The 25219-nt window shown below is 36.4% G+C and overlaps 1 protein-coding gene across 3 annotated transcripts in view; it reads left to right on the top strand.

The window, feature by feature from the left end:
- Positions 1-25219, top strand: part of LARS2 (leucyl-tRNA synthetase 2, mitochondrial) — an 88660-nt gene that overhangs the window by 31780 nt on the left and 31661 nt on the right. For all 3 annotated transcript variants that reach the window (XM_075493335.1, XM_075493334.1, XM_075493336.1), the window contains exons 8-13: positions 11019-11126; positions 12700-12859; positions 16128-16232; positions 19209-19324; positions 20310-20593; positions 23850-23948. In XM_075493335.1, coding sequence (XP_075349450.1) covers positions 11019-11126; positions 12700-12859; positions 16128-16232; positions 19209-19324; positions 20310-20593; positions 23850-23948 — 872 coding nt within the window. The remainder of the gene's footprint in view (positions 1-11018; positions 11127-12699; positions 12860-16127; positions 16233-19208; positions 19325-20309; positions 20594-23849; positions 23949-25219) is intronic.

Below are 25219 nucleotides of genomic sequence, written 5' to 3'. Positions count from 1 at the left end.
ATGATATAAGCAATGGAGTACAGCCTGTCACCTAGCATTCGTTTCCACATGTGTCTGAACCATAGTTCTTTATGATTAACTGCTCTTTACTGAAGATTATCTGGAGCTTCTATTATACTTTACTTCATACTCTACTCTATTTGATTATATGTAATTTAAAAAATATTTTCAAGTTATTTAAACATCCTTTTCTGTTATGAGCTCAAAGTTTGATTGTGATGGGACAGCATAGCTTCCACACCTAGGAATTCTTCAACAAAATTTTTAGCTTTACGCTGTTTGAGATGAAAGTGTCAACTTCCTGTTTTGTCCGGGTGAAGTTTTTATTCCATCCAAGTGTTCTGTGTATTGAGACTTCAAGAACAGATTGAGAAAGTTATTCCCAAGAAAATATTAAAAATTCATCTTTGACCCTTTTCCTGAGCCTCAGATTCAAGAGACCAAATTTCCACCACCATCCAGGGAGAAGAAATCCAGGTCTCACTCTAGGTCCATTCGTAATAAAGAGAAAAACCTTAGATATCCTGCCTGATGCTTTGATTCCTCATACACGCAGAGGGTACTTGAAATGCATGTTTTCTGATTGTGCTGCCTGTTCTGGCAGTAAGGAGGGAACATTTGCTATAGCTGAAGGAAAAACGGAGCACGTCTGCACAATCACAAAATGATCACAATGTTCTGAGCTTTATCTTGATGCTCTTGTCACCAGATTTCATGATCACCTTTGTGATATTTCAGGGTCTGCCCCAGCTCACTGTTTCCTTTAATTCGAGGCTGGAGCTTCACTAGAGTTTCTACCTTTACTGATACATCTTTTGTCTATTGTCTTTATAGAGGTTGTAGGAAATAATGACTGGTATTTCTGGGCTGTATCCATGCTTCCACCAAATCACTGTTTACTTATCTCCCTCTAAGAGGGGTGAATCAGCCTTAAACTTTTACTCATAAAGACCAAAAGACAAGACTGACGAGCTTTTCAGTAACTTTGAAAACACCCTTGGCTTATGGGATTATTACCTCTTGCTCAATATCCACCCTCCTCTGGGGAGGAGGTTTTATCTTTTGTCTTTAGTCTCTGACCTAATAAATGTCATTACAGGAAAGGCATCAGCTCTTGGGATGATCACCTCTCCCACATGTCATTCTCCAGTAAGTAGGCTCAGCTGATGACAAGAAGGAACTTGTGCCTCCACAGCACCCCCTCATCTTCCCCCCAAAGATGTCACCTCAGGAGACTACCATATCCCCTGCCTACATGAAGGGTAAAAGTGCAAACAACCGCTTGTTCTTGAACATCTTAGTGGCATCATGAATGAGAGCTGCTTCTACTTTGCATTTGGGGATGAACATTTATATCAACCTCTACAAAACCTTTAAGCATTACTACAGAGGAGAGTTGAGTACTCTACAGATCTCTGTAAAGGTTTCCCAAAATTTTGTTCTGTGCATGATTGTTACCCTGTAGGGTCTATGCTAGCTGATACAACCAGGTTGATGAATGATGCCATATTGCTCCCAGCTCAAGTGCTTTGGCAAGCATTGCCTTCATGTGCTCCCACTTCTTGTACAGTGACAGATGCTACCAAGTATCAGCAGGTGGTTTGGATTTTCCTTTTTACTTTTTACTCACCCTCCACTGACTCCCGTTCTTGTTGCTGTGGTTCTGGCACATTTTGAACAGTCTCACTCTGCTTCTTTTGGCACGGACTTTAAACATTTGGTTGTAGAGGGGGGAAAAAATTACTTTTTTTTTTTTTTTCCCAAACATCCAAATAAGAATAGCACATTACCAGGCTCTGCTATTCTAAGTCCAATATCTGATATTAGATGGATTTCATGCTTTGGAAGATTAAGATAAATAAATTGCCTTTTTTGGTACTTGATTTTTTCTTTCAAGTTGCAAGAGGCTAGATAACATAGCATGTTGCGTCTTACTTTCTGAAGACTGTTTTGGCCATACAGCTCTGAATGGCCCATGAACTGCAAACCACAATTGAATATTGTCCATCAGAGGGAGACTGTCTCTGAGCTAACACTGGACAAGTACTTCAATCTCTTAGAAACTCTGTGCCCACACTGACATAAACCAGGAAGCTTCACAACAGCATTTTGGCAGAAGCCAAATTACAGATCTTAAATGCTACAACTTTGGCTCCTCTTTCTGAATATCTTGACTAATTATCCTCAAAGCTCAACTTTACACACATTTCTTCATTCCTTACAGTAGTCATCCCAGTAGTTTTCAAGGAGTGGTAAGAGACATGAGTCCTTCCTTCTAAATCTGTTTCTTTTGTATACTTTTCATTGGATTCAGGCTGTTGACAGTTGATCTGAATCCGTATTGCCCTAAATAGCATAGTGTTGAACACCATGGTTACAGCAATCACTCTTCCTAGCCTATTCCTCAAGTCTTCTTCCCCACCTCTTTTCAAAAGCCTTTGCCAGGAGACCAGGCTTTATTGAGAGAGAGATGTTCATTTACCTTTATCATTTACAGAGCCTTTCATCTTGGAGTGGAGGGTCCAGATTTTACAGAGCTACTCCTAATAGATGTGGAGGATAGAGACATCTCTTTAACTTTAAGAAGCTAAAGATCTTTAATCACTAATATGATTTTAGGATTATAACCTTAGTGGTGATAATACCTTCGCTTCAGTAGGGGGGATTATTTCATGTCTCTTGATCTTGAAGACACTCATTTCCATAAAGAGATTTTCCTGGTTTACATCATGGACCAGAACCACTACCAGTACAACTTCCTTTTCTTGAAAGTCTTTGCTGTTCAGAGACTTCAGATATATGTGCTTCTAATGATAAATGAGTACAACAATTAGGGTTTTTTATCCTTACTTGACAGTTTGCCAGTGAACATACCTCTCTAGAATAATACCAGGTTCTTTATGGATCTCACTTCCCTTTTTCTTCAGTTGTTTGGGGCAGTTGTTGGAGCCTGAATGCTCAGGATGCTACAGTAGTAGACAGCATTTTTATCCAAGCTGGGCTTATATGATGAAGGTTACTTAAGGTACTCCATATCCAAGACTCTTTCAAATGGGAAATCTGAGAGGACATTATAAAGATTATCTTTAATGGGACTGGGGATTTCAAATCCATGGTGAACTTCCTTTGCATTAAAAAAACAATAGAAATAGAAATTTGCCCTTCCAGAACCTGTCTGGCCCTGAGGTCTTTATTCCCCATTTCTGAATCAATTGCCTGTTGAACATCTTTTGTCCACTTCTGCTGCTTTTGAAGGTGTCCAGAAGGTTAAGGCAAGATGGTGCCAGATTAGTGTGGTCAAAATCATTCTGATCTGAAGACCTACATTTTCTGTCAGTATAGAGCAGCTTCTAGGTCTTTGAGCCATACTGCCAGAATTCATATCAGAACTCACCTGGCCCTCTGTTTCCTATATCTCACAGCTTGGACAAGTTCATGGGCATAGAGCAGATTTATTCCTTCTTTGTGCGAGACATTCTTACTAGGTTTGGGAAAAGGTAGAGAGTTAAGTGGATCAGGCTTTCAGTGAGTTGTATGGCCAGATTTCTGTTATCCACTGAAGTTTCACTACTTTTTATTTTGAAATTAAAAAATGGGAGGCACTAAGAGAGTATCTGATAGTAATTTAATCCTTGCACCTTGTGGGGAAGATTTGTATTTTTTTCCCGCTTTGGCTACTTTCAGACTTAGAGGGTTAGTATTCTTTAAGTGTGTTCTACTTCTCCCACTCAGCTTTCCCCAGTGAGGCCTTAATGTGGTTTTGGTATCTCATGGGGAAAGCCATTTGATTCTGGTCACTTTTTGCTTGCACCTTCCATGGTGACTATTATTTCTTCTGGAAAGTTTACAGAAATTCAAGACCAAATGTCAGAAAGCTCCACCTTCCTTGCCCTTTTTCTGCAACAAGACTCTCTGCAAATCTGTTCCCTATTCCTTCCAGAAGTTACCCCTGAGTTTTCTTTAAGTTGACATAGTGGGAAAGCATGTTGGAAAAAAGCTTTGGTAAGTAACTCCTTTCCTGTGTGGCTTAGAGGAAAATGTAAGTCTTTATTTCATAACCATGTTTCACAGACAAGGTTCCATTTAAAATACATTTAATGAATCTGCTATCCCTTAATTCTTCATGCAAATTACCAGCTAGCAATAATGCCTGAATATGTATGCGTACAACTTATTTTCTACTTGAAGCGTTCACAAATTATTTGGTTGTAAATATTCAACCTATTTATACTGCATATTGATAATCTTTCTATTCATCTGTGTTCCTCTCTTTTACCCATTTATCATTTTGTGTTTTCTCCTGTATCTCACAACCTTAATAAAAATAAATACTAGTAAGGGTAATCTTCATCTACAATGCTTAAATTACTAGTCAAATAGCAACAAGGAGTTACATGATCAATAATGGGCTGCAAAATCATCTTGTGTGTTACAGGAGTCAGTGTTTCATTCTACACACACTATTCTTTAGATTTCTGTTGTGTCCAGAGGAATCTTCTTCTGTGGATTTGCTTTGATTTCTTTATTGTTCCTGCACCAGCTCATAGTCCTTTCTTGAAATAAAAAATGCAAACAAACAAAGCAGTGTTTTCCCACATGGCAATTTACCATTGGCAATGAATTTTTTTCAAAGGGCAAAAATATCGACCATGTTTTAAGCACTTAGCAGAAAGCATTTTGGTTATGTAAAGTAATCATGACCCATTTTTGAAACTGTGAAGTACATATGAAATGGTCTAGCAGCTTTTATGGATTTTTAAAGAACATTTTAATTGTCATTTTTCTTTTGACAGATTTCTTTGATAAAAGTATAATGCCTTAGTTGATGGCATTATTATTCAAATTGTTGTCTGTGCATTTAAGATGTTTAAGCTAAAACATTTAGTTGCTATGGTTACCCAGCTGAATCTGTAAGCAGATTCATTGGAAAAATCTATCTGTAAATGTTAGTATTTTCTGTGTGTACCTGTAAATTGCTATTATGTTTTTTTATGCACAGACAACTGAGTCCTCAAATGAGAATCTGTAAGGTTAGTCTTTGCATAGTTCCTGTTCTTCCTAAATTAATTTTATACAATATTTTTTCATATTTTACTTCCCAAAAATCACCCAAGTAACCAGAAAATAATCTTTTTTTGAACAAAATAAAATAGAAGCAACTTTGAAACTTCAAGTTTTGCCTTAAATCATCTCCCTTTTTTGCACAGCAATAAGATAGTATATGTATGTTTAATTTAAATACTGGGGAAAGTGACAGGGCCTACAAAATTCTGCCACTCTAATTTACAGTTGCCATACAGATAAGTAGTACTCTTTATTTTTTATTTTTATAGGGTTTTTTTTAATGCAGACATTTAGAGAGAAATCCTTCTCACATTCTGGGAAGTGCGGGAACTTAGATGTTTAGCATGGTGCTAACTCTGCGAAGGGAAAACAACAAAAGATCTACCAGTTCTTCTCCAGCTTTTCTCTGGGTTTGCGCTGCATCTGACAGCCCCTTTGTCTGGTCTGAATAGAATTGGAATTGTTTTACATAATTGTGTTTTGCTTGATTTTTTTATTTTCTATTTTATTTCTGAGATATTCAGCAGAATGGTAATGAAATGCAATGAAACTCAAGTACTGCATTTTAGGATGTTAAGAGTCTTGACAGTACTTTGGATTTCATAGCATGAGGTAATGCCTCATCATTGAGGAGAATAGAAATGCAGGCTCTTTATAGTTTTTCATGCGTTATGTGTGATTTTTTTCACTTCCCACGCTTGGGGTCTAGCTCATAGTTGTCTTCTTCCAACAGAATGGGCCTGATAAACCTCGCTTTGAAACTCTTCCTCTTGAGTCAGGCTGAGAGCTCTCTCCTGGACAGGGACCAAGAGCACTGTCTCCACAGGTTGCTTAGTGCTTCATTAATAAAAAAAAGACACCTGTTTTGTCAGCTTGGCAAGACAGAAAATTGTTTGTGGATATCCAGACCAAGCTGATCTTTTCACCTTAGTTTAAATGCAGCATCTCATTTGATACTACAGCAATATAAATTTAAGTTCCTGTTGGTATAAGATTATCAAAACAGTGAATGCTCAGTACTACTAAAAATTATAACAAATGTTTTAAAGAGCTTTTATATTTATGGAATCAATTACTCATTTATCCCAAAGATACACTTCATTATATTGGAAAGGGAATATCTTCTCTTTGGTAATTGCTACAATGAGAACAACTCTGGAGAGGAAATCTGGAGAAGAATGCTGGCTTTACTTTTTGCTTTTGAGGAATCGTTTCTTTGCCTCAGTTCTACATAGCCAAACCAGAGGTGTTTGTTGACCATAAATTATATAATAAAGAAAGGGAAAAACTGACAGTTCAGACATTTACGAGAGAGAATTTTAAGCACACACAGTATCTGTGTTGTTGCTCATTTTTAATGTATGTTTTCAGTATACTTCACACTTGGGAAATATGAGTCAAGAGTGACCTACGATAGTACAGGCAGAAACTACTGAAGGTAAAAAAAAAAACCCAGACAAGAAGAGATTAAATACCAGCAGAAGCTGTACTGCTGGTATTTGTACTGCTGGTATAATCACAGTTGGAACTGCATAATACAGTGCAAAATAAAACAGTGGGCAGCCTAACTTTAATTTCCTGTACTTTAGTTAATACATTAAGTTGTATTAAATGACTTTGTGTCATCTTTAGTTTATATTTGGTTACTCTTTTGGGAGCTTGATCAAATAAAGTGAAGAATTTCATTTTAATCCAAACAGATCTTGAATATTTCTTTGGCTCTTCTTCAGAAGCAAAGCTTTTTATTTTAACTTTATTTTCATTTAGTTAATAGAAGACAGTTTTATTTCGCTAATGAATTGAATCCTTTTGAAATGAAACCTTTTGCTGACCTTTTTATTTTAGTCTTGTTGTTATGTTGCAAATTTGTCAAACTTCATTAAAGTGTCTTCATTGAAAAAAGAGTGAACATTTGGCTTTATAGCTTATATTTAGATTTTTCACTTTATTTCACTTACTATCATGGAGGAGTTGAAATCCTCTCACAAGTATGAAATCTAGTGGCAGGCATTGATCATACTCAAAATTTTAGTTCCTGAAGTCAGAGACTGAATTTTTTAGGTGCGCAGCAGAATCCTCCCTCTTTGAATTACAAGCAGGAGGGGGCCTTTAGAGTTGAGATACTCTTGGGAAATTATAAAACACTTCTGTTCTTCGATTTTATGTACTTTTTTCTGTCTGAAGATTGCTAAACTGAAGTCCTGTTTCTCTATGAATCTTCAACAGACTAAACAGCTGGATATGTGAGATGAGTTTTCCACTTTTAGATGCTTTACTTGTTTCAGACTTGGTCATCGTTGTGTGTGATGAATTTTCAGCAAACTCATCTTGATTTTGTGACTCTCTGATCATCTGAACTGGTTGACTTTCATCTTCTAGTTATGCCAGAGTTTTCTAGGGGTTCTGAAAGAGTAAAGCATTCCTGTGAAACATTAGTTTATCCTGAATCTTCAACTTCTCCAGCACTTTAAGTCAAACTTTCCTAAAGGTGTAAGAGCCTTGAAGTCATTCTCATCCCTGAATGTAGCTTTGATTTCTTTAGCTTTTTCCTGAGTCTGTCTATCTTTAGATCTGAAAGACTGCCAAAATGTATTTATGCTTTACCTTGACTTGTGTTTAATTAAGATGGGAGTAATTTCTCCTGTAATTAGATGGTTGCGTTTTAAGTTTTATCGTCTCTTCCTGAGCCATGAAAAATGAAAGTAGAAAGACTCTGCTACCTAACGTTTCCAAGTTTCTCACTATTAAGTCATCATCAGAAATGTGAAAATGGAATTTATTTGATAAGTTTATCGCTCTCTGCTTACTGGATTGTGATGCTGCTGTTGTTCTTTGTCCCTTGCAGAATCCAAAATGGTTTTACTTCTGTTTATTTGCCTGTGTGCTGGGGATCTTCTTGTTGATTGTCTTTTCTGTGTTACCTAGTTAACAAACTTGTGGCACAGATGACTAGAAGTTACGTACATGCCCTTAAGGGTCAGAATTTTTGTTTAACAATCATATTAGTAATTGCAAAATAATAATTGGAGCAGAATTCATGGGACTATTTTAATGATTCATAAGGTGTTTTACCAAATGTGGCAATGATTTTAAAAAAGAAAGTAGAAGCAAAATTAATGGAGTTAAATTTAACTTTTCAAACACTAGCTTATAATATTCAGGAATTTCTATGCTAGCATTGGTCAGCTTCAATTCAAGAGTTTCGTATACCCAAACAGGCTACATATAACTTTTAAAAATTAATAATAGTTTTAACATATATTTATAGATTTATGTTTTTGCAGGGTGTAGTGGAATTGGATTTGAAAACAAAAAGTTTTTTAAAAGGGTTTCCCTTAAGCAATTTTTAAAAACCTCCTAATTTGCATGGATGAATTTTGAATGTACAATGCAGTAATACGTGTAAGAATTAATGTGCTTTTCTACTTTCCTGTTAGTGAGTATGCTAGGTTAATTTACCATCCAGAAACACTTATTAACGTGCTAGCAATATACATACTGTGTATTTTTTGCCTCTGTAACACTATGTAAAGTGTTTGTGTTTTACATGTTGTTCATTTTCTACTTCACCTGCTATTTGTAGCCTTGACAAGAAACCAAAGTAGTGTGTTGATTACAAAGAACAGAGAATCATAATTCCATGTTGAAAATTTTTTAAGTTTCTTTCGGTTGCTTTTTTTTTAATCATGCTATACTACTACTGTTCATGTGCATATTAAGATGTGAAGAGTTTGTGTTTGCAAACTCTGCTAGGCTGTGTCATCATACAGAGTAAGTTTTGTTATCTTTGTCCAGGTGAAGCTAAGTTGGCTCTTACTGTATTTAGCTGCATGAAGCAATTGCATTATCAAGAGAAGAATTGGGCTAAGTCGAACTGTAGCCTATAGCTCCTAATAAGGCCAACTAACTAGAGTTAAAATCATTATCACAGTGGTATTAAGGATCTTGATGTATTAATCCTGCAGTGAAAAAACATCTAGAAAGTTTTGCTGGCAAGCAATTACAGACTGTACAGTTTCAGTAGAGCACATGCACATTTAGCTGCTTCTGCCAGCAAAATGTAATGTAGATTAGGATGGATATCCAAGCAGGAGAATTTATAAAAATCTGCTAATGTGTCCAGCCAGTTCTGGGTGTATTGGCACAATTTCATTCTTTCTAAAATGCATAAAATTCTTACAAAGAATGTATCCAAGTATTGTGTATATATATCTATATCTATATATATCTCCAGTTATTCATTATTCTTTGGTAGGTATATATGTACATGGATTATTCATGGCAGATAAAGCTCAGTAGTCTCTACAACACTAAAATTAATGAGAATAATGAGAATTTTGAATTCTCTGTGATATAGTATACTTGCAATTGTGAGCTACAACTGATTAAAGTTACAGTATGATTAGAAACCTTCCAAAACCTTACCATTCTTTTATTTATAAATCATCAGAAAATTAATTTGATTCTTAAGGATGTAGAAAACAATAATAATCCCAAGTGGTGGTGTAATATTATGATTTATGAAGGATATGCCCTTTGTTGTATTTTGAATTATAGATACAACAGAACAGTAACTAGAAAGTAATCCTTATAATGTCTTTTATCCATCTCACTCTGAAAATATTTAAGAATGTAGTTAAAACACCACAGTTTAAAAAGAATGAGTTGTATATTCACTAATTACCTAACTACCCACTATTTAATTTGAGCGGCTTGTAATAGCTACTGTCCATCCTTGCAGGTTGTTAGCAATTAATGAGATAATAAAGAGCTTGCACATTTGATGTTGGGAGTCACAGCTGAAGGAAAAATTATTCAGCATGTTGCCTTATTCCTAGATTTTTAACTGTAATTGTTCAGCATATCCACCATCTGTCTGAGTGACTCATGCCTCTGGCTATACTTCTGCCAAAGTAAAGATTTTGGACAGTCGTGGAGTATTCATAACGCAAATGTGAAGTGCTATGAAGTGAAAAATGAGAGGAGCTTTGAGTTATCCATCCCTTTGTATGTCTTCTCCTTTACTTTTTTTATAGATATTTTTTATTAAAAACATACTGTTCAAATGGTTTCGGCAAATATTAGTTGACTTGGAATGGTCTGTTATGCTTCCATGCCACGCATCAGAAAGCACGTAAATATATGGATATATCTCTTGCTGAGTAGAAATATACATAGAAGTTACAGGTTGGCTGTTGGATATTATGGCTAATGAAGGAGCCAACACTTAATTTCTTCTCTGCTGCATAATATATTATACTGTTATTATATTATTATAATATTATATATATTTTTTGAATTTAATATGAACCCTTATTATTATGATTTGGAGTTTGGGGTTTTGGGGTTTGTTACAGGATGGTATCACCTAAAGATCCCACTCAACTTTACAGCCTGTTGTGCTTGGTAAAATATCAATATGAAATATGAAAAATAGATAGGCAGCTGAAAACTCTATTTTGCCATTTTAAAGCAGAGCTTGAAAATTTTAGGACATGTAAACGTCTTTTGTCTGATTGCCATCTCCAGGCTATTGTCTAGAACAACTAATCCGAATGCAGGCTTCATACCTGCAAGCACATCTCTTATGTGTCAGTAGTCTTGTTCAGCTCATTAGGTCACTTACACTTTCCACAATTTACACCTGTTGGGAATATTTTCTGTGTTTGTTTTCATCCAAGGGTTTTGTTCTGTGTTTAAGGCTTAGTCCATTCAAAAGGAAGGCCTCTTTTAATAACAGTAGGATCTCTGTTGGAGACGTCATACCTCTGGCTTGTGCCATGTTAATTCTATTCTCAGAGAGATGAATCTGAGGCAGCAGCAGTATAAAAACACCTCTTCCTATGTTTTTACCAGCACCTTATAATTTTGCTGTTGTTTATAATTAAACCCATAGTCTTAATTTATATGCTTACAAAAGCTGAATGTTCTAATTCTTTCTTTTATTGCATCAGGCGATGTTTGATGCTTTGTCCGATCTCCCCCAGTGGTACGGCATAAAGGAAATGCAAGCAAATTGGATAGGCGACTGTGTCGGATGCTCTCTTGACTTCTTGCTAAAGGTAAGTCAGAAATTTCAATGCTGCTATCTTGGTTGGGCTAACCGCAATGCCTGAAATGCATGATGGGAATGGATTTTCAGATCTAAAAAGTTTGAAACCTACTAAAAGAGATTATTATATGTTCATGCCCACACCAGCACAGATCCTGAAGAACACCACTTGTCGGTTGAAGAAATACTCCCTGTTGTCCTCCTTAGAAAAGGGGTTGTGTGTTCAAGTGCAACATCAGATGCAAATTGGCTGTGTGTATTTGTGCCAAAATACATGCCAGCTAATAAGCATTCCTGAAAGCCAGGACATTCAGGGGAGCAGTACCAAGAGCAGTATCAAGTGGCACTGCACAAGTCAGCTGGGATCTAGCTGGGCTTTAGCTCTGCTCTGCACAGCACCTTCTCTGTCAGACCCAAACTGACCTCAGGCAAGCCACCTTACTGACGTTTGTCTATTATTTCATTTATTACATACAGTAATTAAAATAATGAAAACCAGACAATTAGGTAGTGATGAAGCTACAGAGAAGTCTGCATAGAAAGAAAGGAGAGGAAGAAAAGAGAAACCTTAAGAGAGTTATAATTATCTAGAGAAAAGTGGTAAAATCTGAAGTCCTTCAGAAGAGATGCAAAAGGCTTTTTGAATATGGTAGTGACAGAAGAGATTTTCAGAGACCTTGATGGAATTTCAACCCTTGGGCTTCAAAGCTTTATTGTGCTTATTGTATTTATTATTTACTCTGGTCTAACATTTTAAAAGTTACTTCTTATTTTAAAATACTGAATTTTGGGGAACCTCAAATTGAGACAGCTTAAACTTTCTTAATGCCTCTGAATTGCACACTGCTAGAAGGTGCATTTTTTTATTTAAGTTATTTTTGGCAATTGGTTCTGAAAATGTATATCAATACCTGTTGTAGAAAAATCTCCTTCTAAGACCCTCATACACCCCACAGTTAATTGACCTAAAATATAAAGCCTTTTGATAGTGCTGGGTGATAATTCTTAAGCAGTCTTCTGGGTTTATTACTCTGATTTTATGTCCAGTTGTTTTAATGTTGTGCCACCTTTTATTATTTTATTCCTGTACGTAAGTAGCACCATTGAATTCATCAGAGAAGTGTGGTGGAAAGCCTGGTAGCTGAGAAAATCTTAAATTCTCTTTAGATTTCAGAGGTAACATCTCATTTCCTTTTCTTGGAAACAGGGCATGCATATTAAAAGGGAACAGAAGGATTCCAGTTTACTTACCCAGGGATTGAATCTAGCTCAGTAGCACAATGTAATATTACATACAATTTTAGAATATAAATATTTTTATATATATTTGGATAAACTGAGGCAGGATTGTAAAGCAACTTTCTCAAGTCTCTGAAAGAGTCTTAAAAGTAAATTTTGTCAAGATTTGATTCTGGAAACTCCCTATAGTGGGAATGCATCTGGCTTTGATATTCAGAATTGTATATTTCTGCAGGGTGATGTATATTTGTTAGTTGCATAAAAAGCAAGGGGAATCTAAAACCACTGCACTTCCAAAGGAGACAAAAATAAATTCATTGGGGATGTTTTCTGCTCTTTTTCAGGTTAACGGTAAAGTAACAGAAGAGAAGCTAGCAGCTTACACCTATACGCCTGAAGCCATTTATGGAGCTTCCCATTTATGTATCTTACCAACTCACAGACTGCTGCATGGGAACAGCAGTCTCAAGGAAGTCTTTCAGAGGGAGTTTGTCCCAGGGAAAGGTGATATTTTTCTCATGCTGCATTTTGTTGTAGAAGAGTAACAATTTTGGAGAATGATCTTTGGAGAATGATCTTCAGAGAATGTGTGTCAAGCTGAGCATGAGCTGTTCCTGTTGAGAGGGAACAGGTCTTTTGATTCTTTGTATATGTCAAACAGTATCACATCAGCCTGTCCTGGCTTCAGATACAGTAATGGCAGCTACATTAGAATTCTTCCTTTTATAATGGCTATAAAACTTCATAGTACATAAAAGCAATGGAACAGATTCTTGTTTCCTCATGTACCAGAAGTGAATAGTCCAACTCTGACTATGTCAGCCCATTGGAAAATCTCATGGGTATATGGTAATTTGTCATTAGCACAGAGACAGCCGAACCAGCTCTTGCACCAACGATGATCCCTTCCTGTCGTAGGGAATATAAAGAGGGCAAGAGATCATTAATACATAGCAAAGTGGATCATTGATAGATAACGAAACAATACTCTGCTGTGCAGATCCTTAGTTAATACAAGATTCTAATGGAGTAAATTCAGAGTAGCCCTGTGGGAGGTCCTGACTTGTACAGAGGATACAAATAAGAGATAATTCTTTAATTGGTGTTGATTGGTTTCCTGAAGGCTCCTACCACCAATTCTGCCTTTATTTAGCATCCCTGGCCTGCTATTTTTTTGTTGTTTGGAAAACCTGAAAATTGTAAGAGTAAATAAAAAATATACCAAATATATTTTTTGTTTCCACTTCAGGCTGGTGTTTAATATTTACTTTTTCCTCACTGGTAAACATGTGGCTTCATTGTCTATAAAACATCTGATGCCAACAGCAATGAAGCAGGAATTTTGTGGGAAATTGTGATGGTTGAACAGAACCTGCTTTATTTTTGAGTGCTTCATTTCTATAACCTTAATAAAGTTCACTTGCTAGCAGAAAAAAATGGAGCCTGAATGTGTTGAGTATGTAGAGCCCTTGTCTCAGAGCTGAGCAAAGCTTGGAGAATTTGTATTAACGAACAAAGGAAGAAATTTGCAGTTTTTACAGTTCAGCCAAATCAAAGCACTAACCCCAGAAATGCACATCCATGTACATGCCTGTATCTTTGTTGGATCTAAGATCTAAGCTTTAGTACAAAGCCAGACCACACAGGTGCAAAACTTGTTTTTAGTAAGGACCACAATATATTTTTTATTTTGTTGTTATGTGAAAATACTTGAAAGGCTTTTTTTTGTGTCTGTTAACAATAAGCTTCACCTTTTGGTTGAGCTAAATTAAGAAACTCTCATCTGGAATAATGGCAGCCATAAGACCTTGAAAAAGAGGCTTTAAAGTTGACACAGTTCCAGAATCATAACTCTGCTATTGTTGTGTACTCCTGCTACTCGTAAATATACTTATATGCATTCTTCAGTTGAAATTGGCTGATATTTCTTACTATTTCTTGAGCGTTTCAAAGGCACGGACTGGTATCTTCCAAAGAAGAGAACATAAAGGAGAAGAATTTCTACATGGACTTTCAGATTTGCATTTCAGCCATGGTACATATGAAGGGCCCACAATGGCATTTAAGTAAAAAGAAATTTTTTACGGCCTTGGATAGACCATATTTTCACATTAACGAAGATTTTTTTAAAACATTCACCAGTAACAGTAAAATTTTAATTGTTTTCTTTTCAGCAGAGATAGTCTTGTAACTCCCTTTCTTCATTTGTGTTCTCATTTAAATAGGAGGGTACGTTTTTATGTTTTCTAGGAGAGGAAAAAAAAGATGTTGTATGGCAAAGTAACTTAAAGTTCTAATAGCTTTACTCTTGGAGTACAGCTCTGTATTTTAGGCTATTATTATTTAAATAGATGTGAGTAACTGGTTTCCAAACACTTTTTTTTTAAGCCTAGCAAAATTTATGTTAATTTAGCATCTGGTAAGTCTTCTCATTTTGTCAGTGTGAGGTATCTGAGATAAAGATTTGATCCTTACATTGTTCATTATCTCATTATTATACTATGCATACATTATTCTACATTTGTAACTGTAATATCATCTCTTTATGGCTATTATAATAATGATATGAGCAAAAGAAAGAGTGCCTTCATAAACTGGAGTTATTATTTTGGGTTCCAGCATAAAATCAAAATTATTGCTGGGTGGAAGAGAGAAGTTATTTTTAAAAGCAGACTGTCCTACCCACTCAGCATCCTGTTCAAGAGGCTTTTTGCTTAGTTGCTTTTAAAGAGTGAAATGATTCCTTTTGTACATTTTCTAAACAGAGGAGAAAAGCTATGTGCAGTGGTTTGAATGTGAGAAATTTTATCTAGAATATGGTTATCTCAGAGACCTGAAATTTGGAAAGTAATCAGAAATACATGAATATATTGTTTGTGTTAACAAGACTGATGAGATATAGTAGCCCTATTCTCTAAAATGGTGGTGTTTGGTGTGTAGCAATACAAGACTGAGACTTTCCTCAGCTTAGCTATGAAGATAGGTGAAAGGAAGCTCTTAGCAGCCTGTATTTTAATTATTTTAATTATCATAAACTGAAAAAGTTAGAAACAGGTCCAAATTGAGATGTGGGGTTTGAATCCTCAAAACTTGGAGTATTCAGGTTTGATTTTCTTCCTGCCGAGCCACCAAAGGTACACATTGTAAATCAATTTCAGTTTATCACCCTTGATTCTCTCCTCCTCTCCCTCCCCTTCCCTGTGGACATTAGGTTCCTCATCTCTGATACGAATATGAATATTCTGTTTGGAAATCAATTGGTTATTTAGGTTTCTTTTTTTACACTGGTCAATATTTTTCATGCTTTGTAGTTCTTCTGTAAGAAAGCAAATCATAAGCATAGTATATATATGCTCCCCTTCAGTTTCATCTGAATAACTGGATTTTTTTTTTGCTTAGTTTTGTAATGTCTGTTAGTATATAATTCAGGGTTTATTAGAGCAAATTCATACAACTCTGCAGCACACAAATAGTGGTCAAGGACTCAGTATTTTTTTTATTATAGTCCAGATCTTACTCTGTTTTTATTCAGGTGTTTGTTGTAAGTATGTTTTCTAATAATGAAAATTTATCAGTCAGACTTACTGAAGATTTTAATACATCTGAACTTTTTAGAAATGTGATTAGGCTTTTCATTTTCTTTCTTATTTAAACAAAATTCTAATTTAAATTTCATGCATGTTTAAGATAAACTGAGTTTTAATAGTAAGTAATATTCATAGCGTATTTTCTGTCATATTTTACTTACTGTGATAATTACATTTGTTTCCAGACTCGCTTACTTCAGTGACAGCTGTGAATTTGCTTACCAATCAGGAGATTCCTGTAGTCATCTCAGCAAAAACCAGTTTTGAGAATTTTATCGATACTAAAATAGGTATGTGACATTTAATGTGTAGGTAAAATAGTGTAGTTTTCAATTGCTGTGTTGGAGCATCAGATACTGTTGCGGCAAATCTTTGAACATGATGGCTCTCTTCTGGACATTGGAATCCTGTTCTTCATTACTGTTCTTCATTAGTCAAGAAGGAAGGGAAAAGTAGCTATGTGGAATCTGTCTGGGGGAGAGATTTACAGGATGATAAGTTTTAATGGAAATACTATAAAATGAGCTAAATTTGAGGATCTGCATATCTTAAGAGGATTGATTAACTACAGTGCATGTGTATTTGGCTGTCTCTCACCATCCTTAATCAAAACAGAACTGTACCATTGTTTGACATAAACATTTTGCAAACAACCCAAACTTTTAGCTTGTTTTTTGTCTTATGTATACATAAATTATGTGCATCCTTATAGAGAAATGTTTCAGACAGTAAATGTATGAAACTTCCAAGTTTGACTTTTATCTGATAATGTTTGTCTCGAGATCAGTAAAATAAATCAGAATAGGTAATAATTCTGTTCAGGTAGTCTTGGACACTTATCTTGGACCCTTTATCTCTAAAGGAAGCATTCCCGTAATTTAGGCACCTAATTTAGGATTGAGCATCCATAAACGGAGGGGGAAGGGCATTGCTAGAGGATACTCTAAATCACCTGGAGTGGGCTTCTCTTCTCAAAGTCATCCTGTGGAGCAGCTTGTCTTACTCCTTTCCTGCATAGGGAGCCTAGCCCCTCAACTTAGGCAGTTAAGTACCTATGGTTAGATGATGTGACTGTCCTTCTAAGTAAAATTAGAAATTACACTAACTTTTAGAAATTGTGTCCATTTTAATCTGCAAAGTGTATCTTCATCAGTAGCATCCACCAAGCTTTTTGTTTACTGTTGTGTTTTGTTGTGGTTTCATCCCAGCTGCAATGAGTAGGCCATGTTCTGTGCCAGTCCTAATAGGACGTTCTTTATCTCTTCTTCCCCCTTTCCACTACATCCTTATCCCTTAAGTCCCTTTTGTTGCCTCCCTGTTGCTGATACTTCTTTCCTGCCCTGGAGCTACTCCTTTCTTCTCTACACTACTGCCAGTGTTGACTGTTCCTGCACAACAACTGGACTGAATAAAACCAGCTGACACTGCAAAAATGTCTTGGATGACCCTCACAAGGCTGATAGAAATTATTCACTTGGGCTCTATACCTTACTTACAACATCCCTGCATCTTACACTTTAGGAATGAATCTGTTTTTGAGAACCAGAAGCTCTGCTCATGTAAGAGAAGCCAAATAATTGAGATACCTAATCATATTTTTCATTAAAAGCTTCCAGCTTGCTCACTGGCATGTACCTTGGCCTTATGTCCGCTGGAAACAGCCCAACTCTTCCTGGGAAGTTCTGGCTGCCAGCTGTTGAGCTTTGCGAATGTACATTAATAGCATCATCTTTTCAAAAGAAGGAAGACCAAAAAGTGGGGCCCGCCTTTTTTCCATTTGTAGAGCATATTGTGAAGCCACCTGTTGCAGGCTGCAGGGCTCTCTGACAAATTAAGATACATACATTATTCTATAATAGGGCCTTGAAATGGCAAAAGCATACATCTGCTGGAAAGATTAAATAGTGATTATGTATTTTGCTAGTTAGGGAGTTATTTGTCACAGGGCAGTTTTGCTTGGTTTTCTTCAGTTATCTGCTTCCAAACTTCCATGTATTGACAGAGTTAATGTGTAGCAGGCATTTCATTGCCTGAACAAAGACAATTGTTAAACTGGTCTTGAACGAAGTAGTTTGTACGTTAATAATTCTAATGTGCTCAGCATATTTTGAGAATTTTTGTCTGTAGTTTTCACCAACCTAATGTTGGCATTGGCTTGTTGAAACAAGTTTCTTTGCCTTTTACAGATGACGGCAATTGTGCAAGTTTGTTCAAAATATTAAATAAATTATCACTGAAAGGAAAAAAATATGCAGAAAGATGTATCTCCCTGTGGAAATAATAAATCTGTTAGTATCTCAATGTTATTTCAGAATACATGTGATGATAAAGTCAAGAAATTTCTTATCTCGCCCTGAAAGGTAGTCCTCCAAAGTAGAACAAAGTATCTTTCAAAATACATGCAGCAAAATCAGAGGGAAGATGTCATCATCTATCAATATGAGTAAGAAATATTTAAAGATCATGTGTCATTTAATGGTGCTGCTAAATTGCTATAATAAAAAGAAGTCTATGTGGCTTAGAAGAGGAACTTGTATTCAAGATGTATGACTGACCCAAATAATAAGATGCAAAGGGAAAGATAGCGTCAGGGGCCTTAAATACTGTGACTTCTGTAACTGACTTGAACAGCAGTAGGAAGTGCCCTCAGTAGTTATATTCCGAATAGAAAATTGATGTTATTTGAATTGTTTTCATGAGAGTAAACAAATCTTGTCTTTCATAATAAGTTAAAGGGATAGTAATGTTAGAGACTGTAGTGTTGTGGTACATTTTAATAAACTGTGAAATTAAAAAGAGATTAAATTTACTATTGAAACAAGAGGACTATTTAGGCTGTTTGTTTAGTATTTGTTTGTCATATTAGCAAATAGAATTTAAATTTGTACTATTTAAATGTATTATATTTAGATAATATAATTGTATTGAAAATCTTATTATTTATGCAAATTTTGTAGCTTTACTTTTAGGCTTTTTCTGAACCATCTAATTTTCAGCCTTTTCTGTGGTGGGACATTGATTAATACTTGGATTACAGAGAAACTGAGAAAATGTGTTTGTAATTATTGCTGCTTGAATTTCACTGCTTAAAGAACATTAAAACATTTCTATTGGTCTTAGATTTTTAAATTCTTTTGGGCAAACATAAGTCATTATAAAGAGAGTGTCAGAAATAAAATGTTTTATCCTCAGATTGATGATTTATATCCATGTTAGTCAATCCCAGAATAAATTTTCTTTTTTTTATCACTTCCCTCCACCCCCAGGAATACCTAACACAAGTGCAGAAGATGCTGCGGTAGCTAAGAATCTGGGCATTTCTTTCACTGAGGTCATTGAAACATTGCCAAATGGTTTGGAGAAAGTAATTAATTCTAGGGAGGTGGGTATACAAGTATGGAGTTCTTTCCAACTTGCAAAAACAATGCAAACGAAATCTGTTTTCTCAAGACTGCCAAATACTTTGTATGTTTAAAGGCTTTTTTTTTTTTTTTTTAAGAATCAAGCCAGGCTTATGCTACCGAATTTCTAGGAATAATTAAATGATTAAATATGTTGGCTCTTCTGTAGCAATAAAATGAGGGGTTTTTTCCTTTTGTGAAGGAGAAGAAGCTACAGTATTGGTCTGGGTTTTATAATGGAAACGGAATAATTGATCCTCTGTTAAAAGTTTATTCTTATTTCATCATCTCAATACATTTTTAAGCTAAATATTGATATATTAGTCCTTTTTCCATATATTCATTGAAATGTGGTGTAAGCCTTTCTGGTAACATATCTGCCTGAAGTGACATAGAAATCTTATATTTAAATATAAAATGTATATGGTGTTATAGCTCTTGAAAAAATGCATTTGATAGCAGACACAAAGCTCATATTCTATTACATGACAGGTAGGGTCTAAGTGGTTAAGATGTATCTGAAAGCAAGAATAGAAAAACCCCAAATGAATGCAGGAGAAAGCAAGCTGTTTCACCATCCACATGTCTTCAGTCTTTACCTTGTGTTGGTGATATTCTGGAAGTTTCAGCATACAGCAGTTGATTAAAATATCAGCAGTTAAATGCAACTATCTGCCAATAAAGGCTGAAGGGGTCTACAGGACTCTTTCTCAGCCTCATTCTATTCAGGGCCTCAGAACATTACGCTTTGATTAAGAGGGTTTAAATGAATCAAGTAACTGGTATGTGAATAGTCTCTTGGATAGAAGGATGTTAAGCAGCGGGAAGGGGAAAATTAATATGAGGCTCATAAACTTTGACTCTCAGAAATTGCTTTTGTGACTTTTTTGTCTGTTCTTGCATTTTCACTGACAGCAAGTAATACATTTTTCTTTCTTCTTCTGCTTCTCTTTTTTTTTTAATCAGATCACAGGCATGACTCGTCAGGAGGCTTTAAAAGCTATTACCCAGCAGGCCAAAAATAAAGGAATAGGTGGAGACCTAACGAGTGACAAATTAAGAGACTGGTTAATATCTCGACAGCGGTACTGGGGAACACCTATTCCTATCATTCACTGCCAGACATGTGGCACTGTCCCTGTACCTTATGAAGACTTACCTGTGGTGTTGCCCAGTGTAACCACCTTCACGGGAAAGGGAGCCTCACCTTTAGAAACTGCTTCAGAATGGGTGAACTGTTCTTGTCCGAGGTAAGCCAATGCTGCATTTACTGCAGACTGGGAGAGATCGCTTTGTGCCTGCCTGTTTCTTGTGCTCTTTCCATAAGTGTTGACAACTGACCACTGTGAGCCAGGATACTACTCCAGAATGATGTTTAGTCTGATCCAGCGTAGGGGCTTTTTCTTATATAGTCTGTAAAACTCCTTTTTAGCAACACAGACAGCCACTGCTATTTCTTCATAAAAAAGCTGAAGCAAAGCTCACTGGTTTTAAGTTGGAGGAAAGCAAAAAGGGAAAAGAGAATTATTTTCTCCCTGCCCTCCATTTCTTAACAGTATTTCTCACTTCATTTACTACAAGAAATTTCATTATCTTTCACCAGCAGAGTTCCTATAAAGCTTATAGTGATTATTGAATTATTTCCTTTTGTGAAGGAAACTAACATTGTGTTCATTTTCTTAGCAATAGTCCAACAATAAAGTGTTTCCTCAGCTACATAATTCTTTATCATGAAGAATCACATTCACTGTATATTAGAGATGACAGCATGTAATTCAGATTGAAGGAGATACTAAGTATATGCATCTTGTCAGTGTTGTAATCTTTATTGTTTGTAGTCCAGCTGTTTAAGAAATAGAACAGCCTAAATTAAGTTGTGAGAGATGCGTCATGAAAATCAGTTGTCTGATCGTGAGGGCTGCTTAGATACTCTGTACACTGGAATTTGCGTACAGGTTCTGCAGAAGAACTGGTGGAACATGAGTTATCCCAGACAAGATTTTCATCAGCAGTGCAATGCAATGCAATGCTGCTTCTAACAGACTGACCAAATGGGAAGTACGTTATCAGGCTGCCAGGCAGGGGAATCAGACATATAAATGGCATTAGGGCTCTCATTGATAACGCAGCAATTTCATAACATCTCACTGTATTTTAACATTTGCAGGCTAGAATATCAGTGTGGTTTTCGTTTCTAATTAGGTAGCTGATGCACAGCAGTTCTGTGGTTCTCTGGCAACATGTATTTTGACCTTTGTTGGTAACATCTATTTTATGTAAAACACACATTTACTTTCATGTTTCTACATTGAAAATTTCTTCTCAGATATGCCTATTTAATACATATAGTTAGTGTATTTTAAAGCGTGACTCTTGCAGGGAAGCCTTACTAAACAAGATCCACAGGTTTAGTAAAATCCCTACAAATGCCTTGGTCTACAATTCCTAATTTCAACTGAAAAATTTTCCTAATGTTACTGAAAGTCACTGTCTGCACTCCTAGCTTCCTCCTGACCTTAATTAAAAAACAATTTTGTTGTTTACAAGGCAACAAGGTTCTTTTAATGTATAGCAAATCCTTATGGTTTCTAGATATTTATTGTGGCTGCCCTACTTAGAAGTTAATCAAGGGCATTTGTTTAGTCAGAAATAAAGGTGTACAGCATTAGTTTCTTAGCCTAAAATGTAGTAGTTTGCTGAAATTAACTTTTTTAATTCTCACCTTTATTTGGCTTCTTAATTCTCACCTATTTGACAGCTGTCTTCACTATTGCTCATCCATATTTCTGCTACAGTTTCAAATCCTTTGAGCTATTGCCTTTGTGTGTGCAGCCTTCCTTGGTTTTCCTTCCCCTGAGAAATTACGTCATCTCTTCCTTTAGTCCTTCTCTCCAGTAATATTTTTTTTCATTAGTTGCACTTAATATCTAGAATTAATAAGGAAAGCAAGATGGAAAGATACAAAAGTCTGTGAGTATTTGAGTGACAGTAATGTAAGTAGTCATAAATGGGAGGAGATGCCCAAGTTATTCATTGTTACACAAGTCCAGGTAATCGTGTTAGTTGTCTGAAGATCGTCTAATGAGATTACAGTATTGTGCCTGTTGTATAAATTTTGAAAGATGCTCGTGCTGTCTGTGTCTCAATGAGCCATGTCCATTTACAGTACAGGCAACATCAGAGGCATGAAGCAGATATAATTATGGTTCAATGACTGTAAAGTATTCTTGCTTCTGACTGAAAAGCCATTCTGTTTCAGTATAATACAGTATTATTTTACATTGGCCAAGTCTCTGCTTATATGTACAGTTTAATAAAATGGTTGTTCTATATTAAAAAGCAGTTAGAGGTAAAAATTCTTTACTACACTATTCCCATTGAAAGAAAAACTTGCTGGTAGAGAAGGACCTGGGGCAGAGACAGAGAGAAGGAAAATGTTAATTGGTGATACTCTCCTAAACTTGTCTCAGCAAGCCAAGCTGAAGTGTCAGGCAGACAGGCAGATACATGTTGCAGCTCAGTTATCAAGTCTGATCACAGACTAAATATGCAGTTGGAAAATATTAAATAGCCAGTGCCCATTTATTACGTATATTTATTATACGTATAAATACATTTAAATTTACATACATTTATAAATTGCATACATTTGTTACATATAGCCAGTGGTATTTATGTGCAAGTTTGTCACAGGTTGCAAAGTTTCATTTATATTAGAATAATCCCATTGTTTTAACAGTAAGAGTTTACAACAAGTGGAATTTTATTAAATGTGATTATTGGCTCCTACAAACAAATAATTTATATTCAGGGAGAAACTAGCAGCAAGTAACCTGAGCTTCTAAAATGTATTTAAAAACTGTTTCTCAAGGCTGCCAATGTAACTCCTAGCAAAAACTGATTTGCAGTAATCAGAAATTAAAATTGTGCTACAAGGTCTAGAAGAGATTTGCTACATCTCAGTGAAAGCTGAAATTAAACTAACTTCATTTTTTCTAGAGATGAAAAATGGAATCTGCAAAGACCCTTTTGTGCAGACAATCAGAGAGGCAACCACCTGCTCCGTCTGCTGAATGTTTATAAAATTATTTGTCTGCTGGTACCTAACGAGTGTGATATATATTGAGTTCCCACTAACTTTATGGCAAAATACGCTTCTCTGTGCTTTAAGACTTGCTTCGTTTCTTTTAAAATGGCCATTCTAAAAAATTCTGGGAACATACGATGGAGAGGGCTGTCTGGTGTGGTGCGTCTTCTGCTATTGCTGGATGTTATAGCTGTTCAGGCTTCTTTTTGGTTTGCATTTTGTTTGGTTTGGGAGGGAGAGGGAAGGAGAGTGGGCCCTGTCACTTCTGTTGGGCTTCTTCTGAACATACCGGTCTTCAGACTGTTCAGACTCATTCATATTTTTCAATGGCTTCATGGCCACTCTGTACATACACGGTTGCTTTTTTTCCAAGCTTGTCACTTACCTAAAAATAGCTTTTCTCCTTCTCTCTTGCTCAGGTGTAAGGCAGCAGCACGGCGGGAAATCGATACTATGGATACATTTGTTGATTCTGCTTGGTACTACCTGAGGTACACTGACCCTCACAACACGGACAGGTGAGGGCTGCCGGCGCAGGGCCATCGGGTGGGCCCCGCTTCACAGAATGGAAGGGAAGGAAGAGGCCAGACACTCTGGTCCTTTTAGCTTCTAACCACCTTTGCAGATGGCAGCGTAAACCCCTGGGCTGCCCCGATTTTGTGCCCGTGCTCTGGCCTGAGCGCAGCAGAGGGTAGACTAGGAATCACTCCAAAAATGTGGCGTTTGGTCGCTCCCATGCCAGGAGATCTACAGGAGCAGGATGCGTAGACACAACTGTGTAAGCACAGGAGCGACGAGGCAAGGGGCAGAAGTTTGCGTGAAAGGGCGTTATGGGGCAGGGCACAGAGGAAATGTTCAGCTGAGGAGCTGAAGATAGTCCTCAGTGAAGGATGCCATCAAGAACGACAACCTACCATGACTCTCTCTGAGACTGTGGGAAGTTGCATGGAGTGTACCCTCCCTGGCAATACACTGAGTATTTCAGTGTGTGGACAGACATTGCTTTTCCGCCGGTAAGAAGAGGAATAGGCCGGTGTAACATCCAGCTGCCAAGAACGGCACCCTCATTTCTCTCCTTTTGAATTGTAGTAACTCGTGCTACTTCCTTGTGCGCAGACCTAAAGTGAAGTGGCATCGCAGCAAGCTCCTGCTGTGTCGGCACTTCGACTATATGCATAATTAATGAAAGGAGATTTGTCATGTGCTGTGTATTAGCGGCTGCAGCATGGAGAGTGTGGGAAGACAGATGTAGTTATTTAGCTCTTTTTCTGCTTCATAGTCTGCCTGCGGTAGCATTGCTGATTGCACCGGTTTTTCCAAAGACGAATTAGTGGAACAGCTCTACTATGTAGTCTGAGGAAGATAGAAAGTGTTGCATGTTTTAGATATTGATAAGACATGTAGGGCTGTTTGGGGATTTATTTATTTATCTGTTGTCCGGAGCAGTGTCTGGGTACATACTACATACCAAATGATATAGTATAGCTGGGCCAATTACTTTTTTTTTTTTTAATATTGGCAGCACCAGTTTAGTTAAACTAAAGAAATATCTTCTGTGAACACTTGTATTTGACATTAATTTCAATTATTTTCTAGTGATATGTGAATTTATTATTAATATTATTAAGTTATGCAGACTGCTTCCTCCCCAGTGACAGTTTAAAATGTATTTTTGTGCATGGACAAGAGGGACTTTTCCAGAAGTTGAAGATGAAATAGTCAGATGTAACATCCAGATGTCGAAGTAACTGCTTAGTGTAGCTAAATCTGTTTTATATTGAAATAACAT

The sequence above is a fragment of the Mycteria americana genome, chromosome 2, assembly GCF_035582795.1.
Source record: "Mycteria americana isolate JAX WOST 10 ecotype Jacksonville Zoo and Gardens chromosome 2, USCA_MyAme_1.0, whole genome shotgun sequence".
Lineage (NCBI taxonomy): Eukaryota > Metazoa > Chordata > Aves > Ciconiiformes > Ciconiidae > Mycteria > Mycteria americana.
Note: the sequence above shows the minus strand (reverse complement) of the source record. Positions and strands in the feature narration are given on the sequence as shown.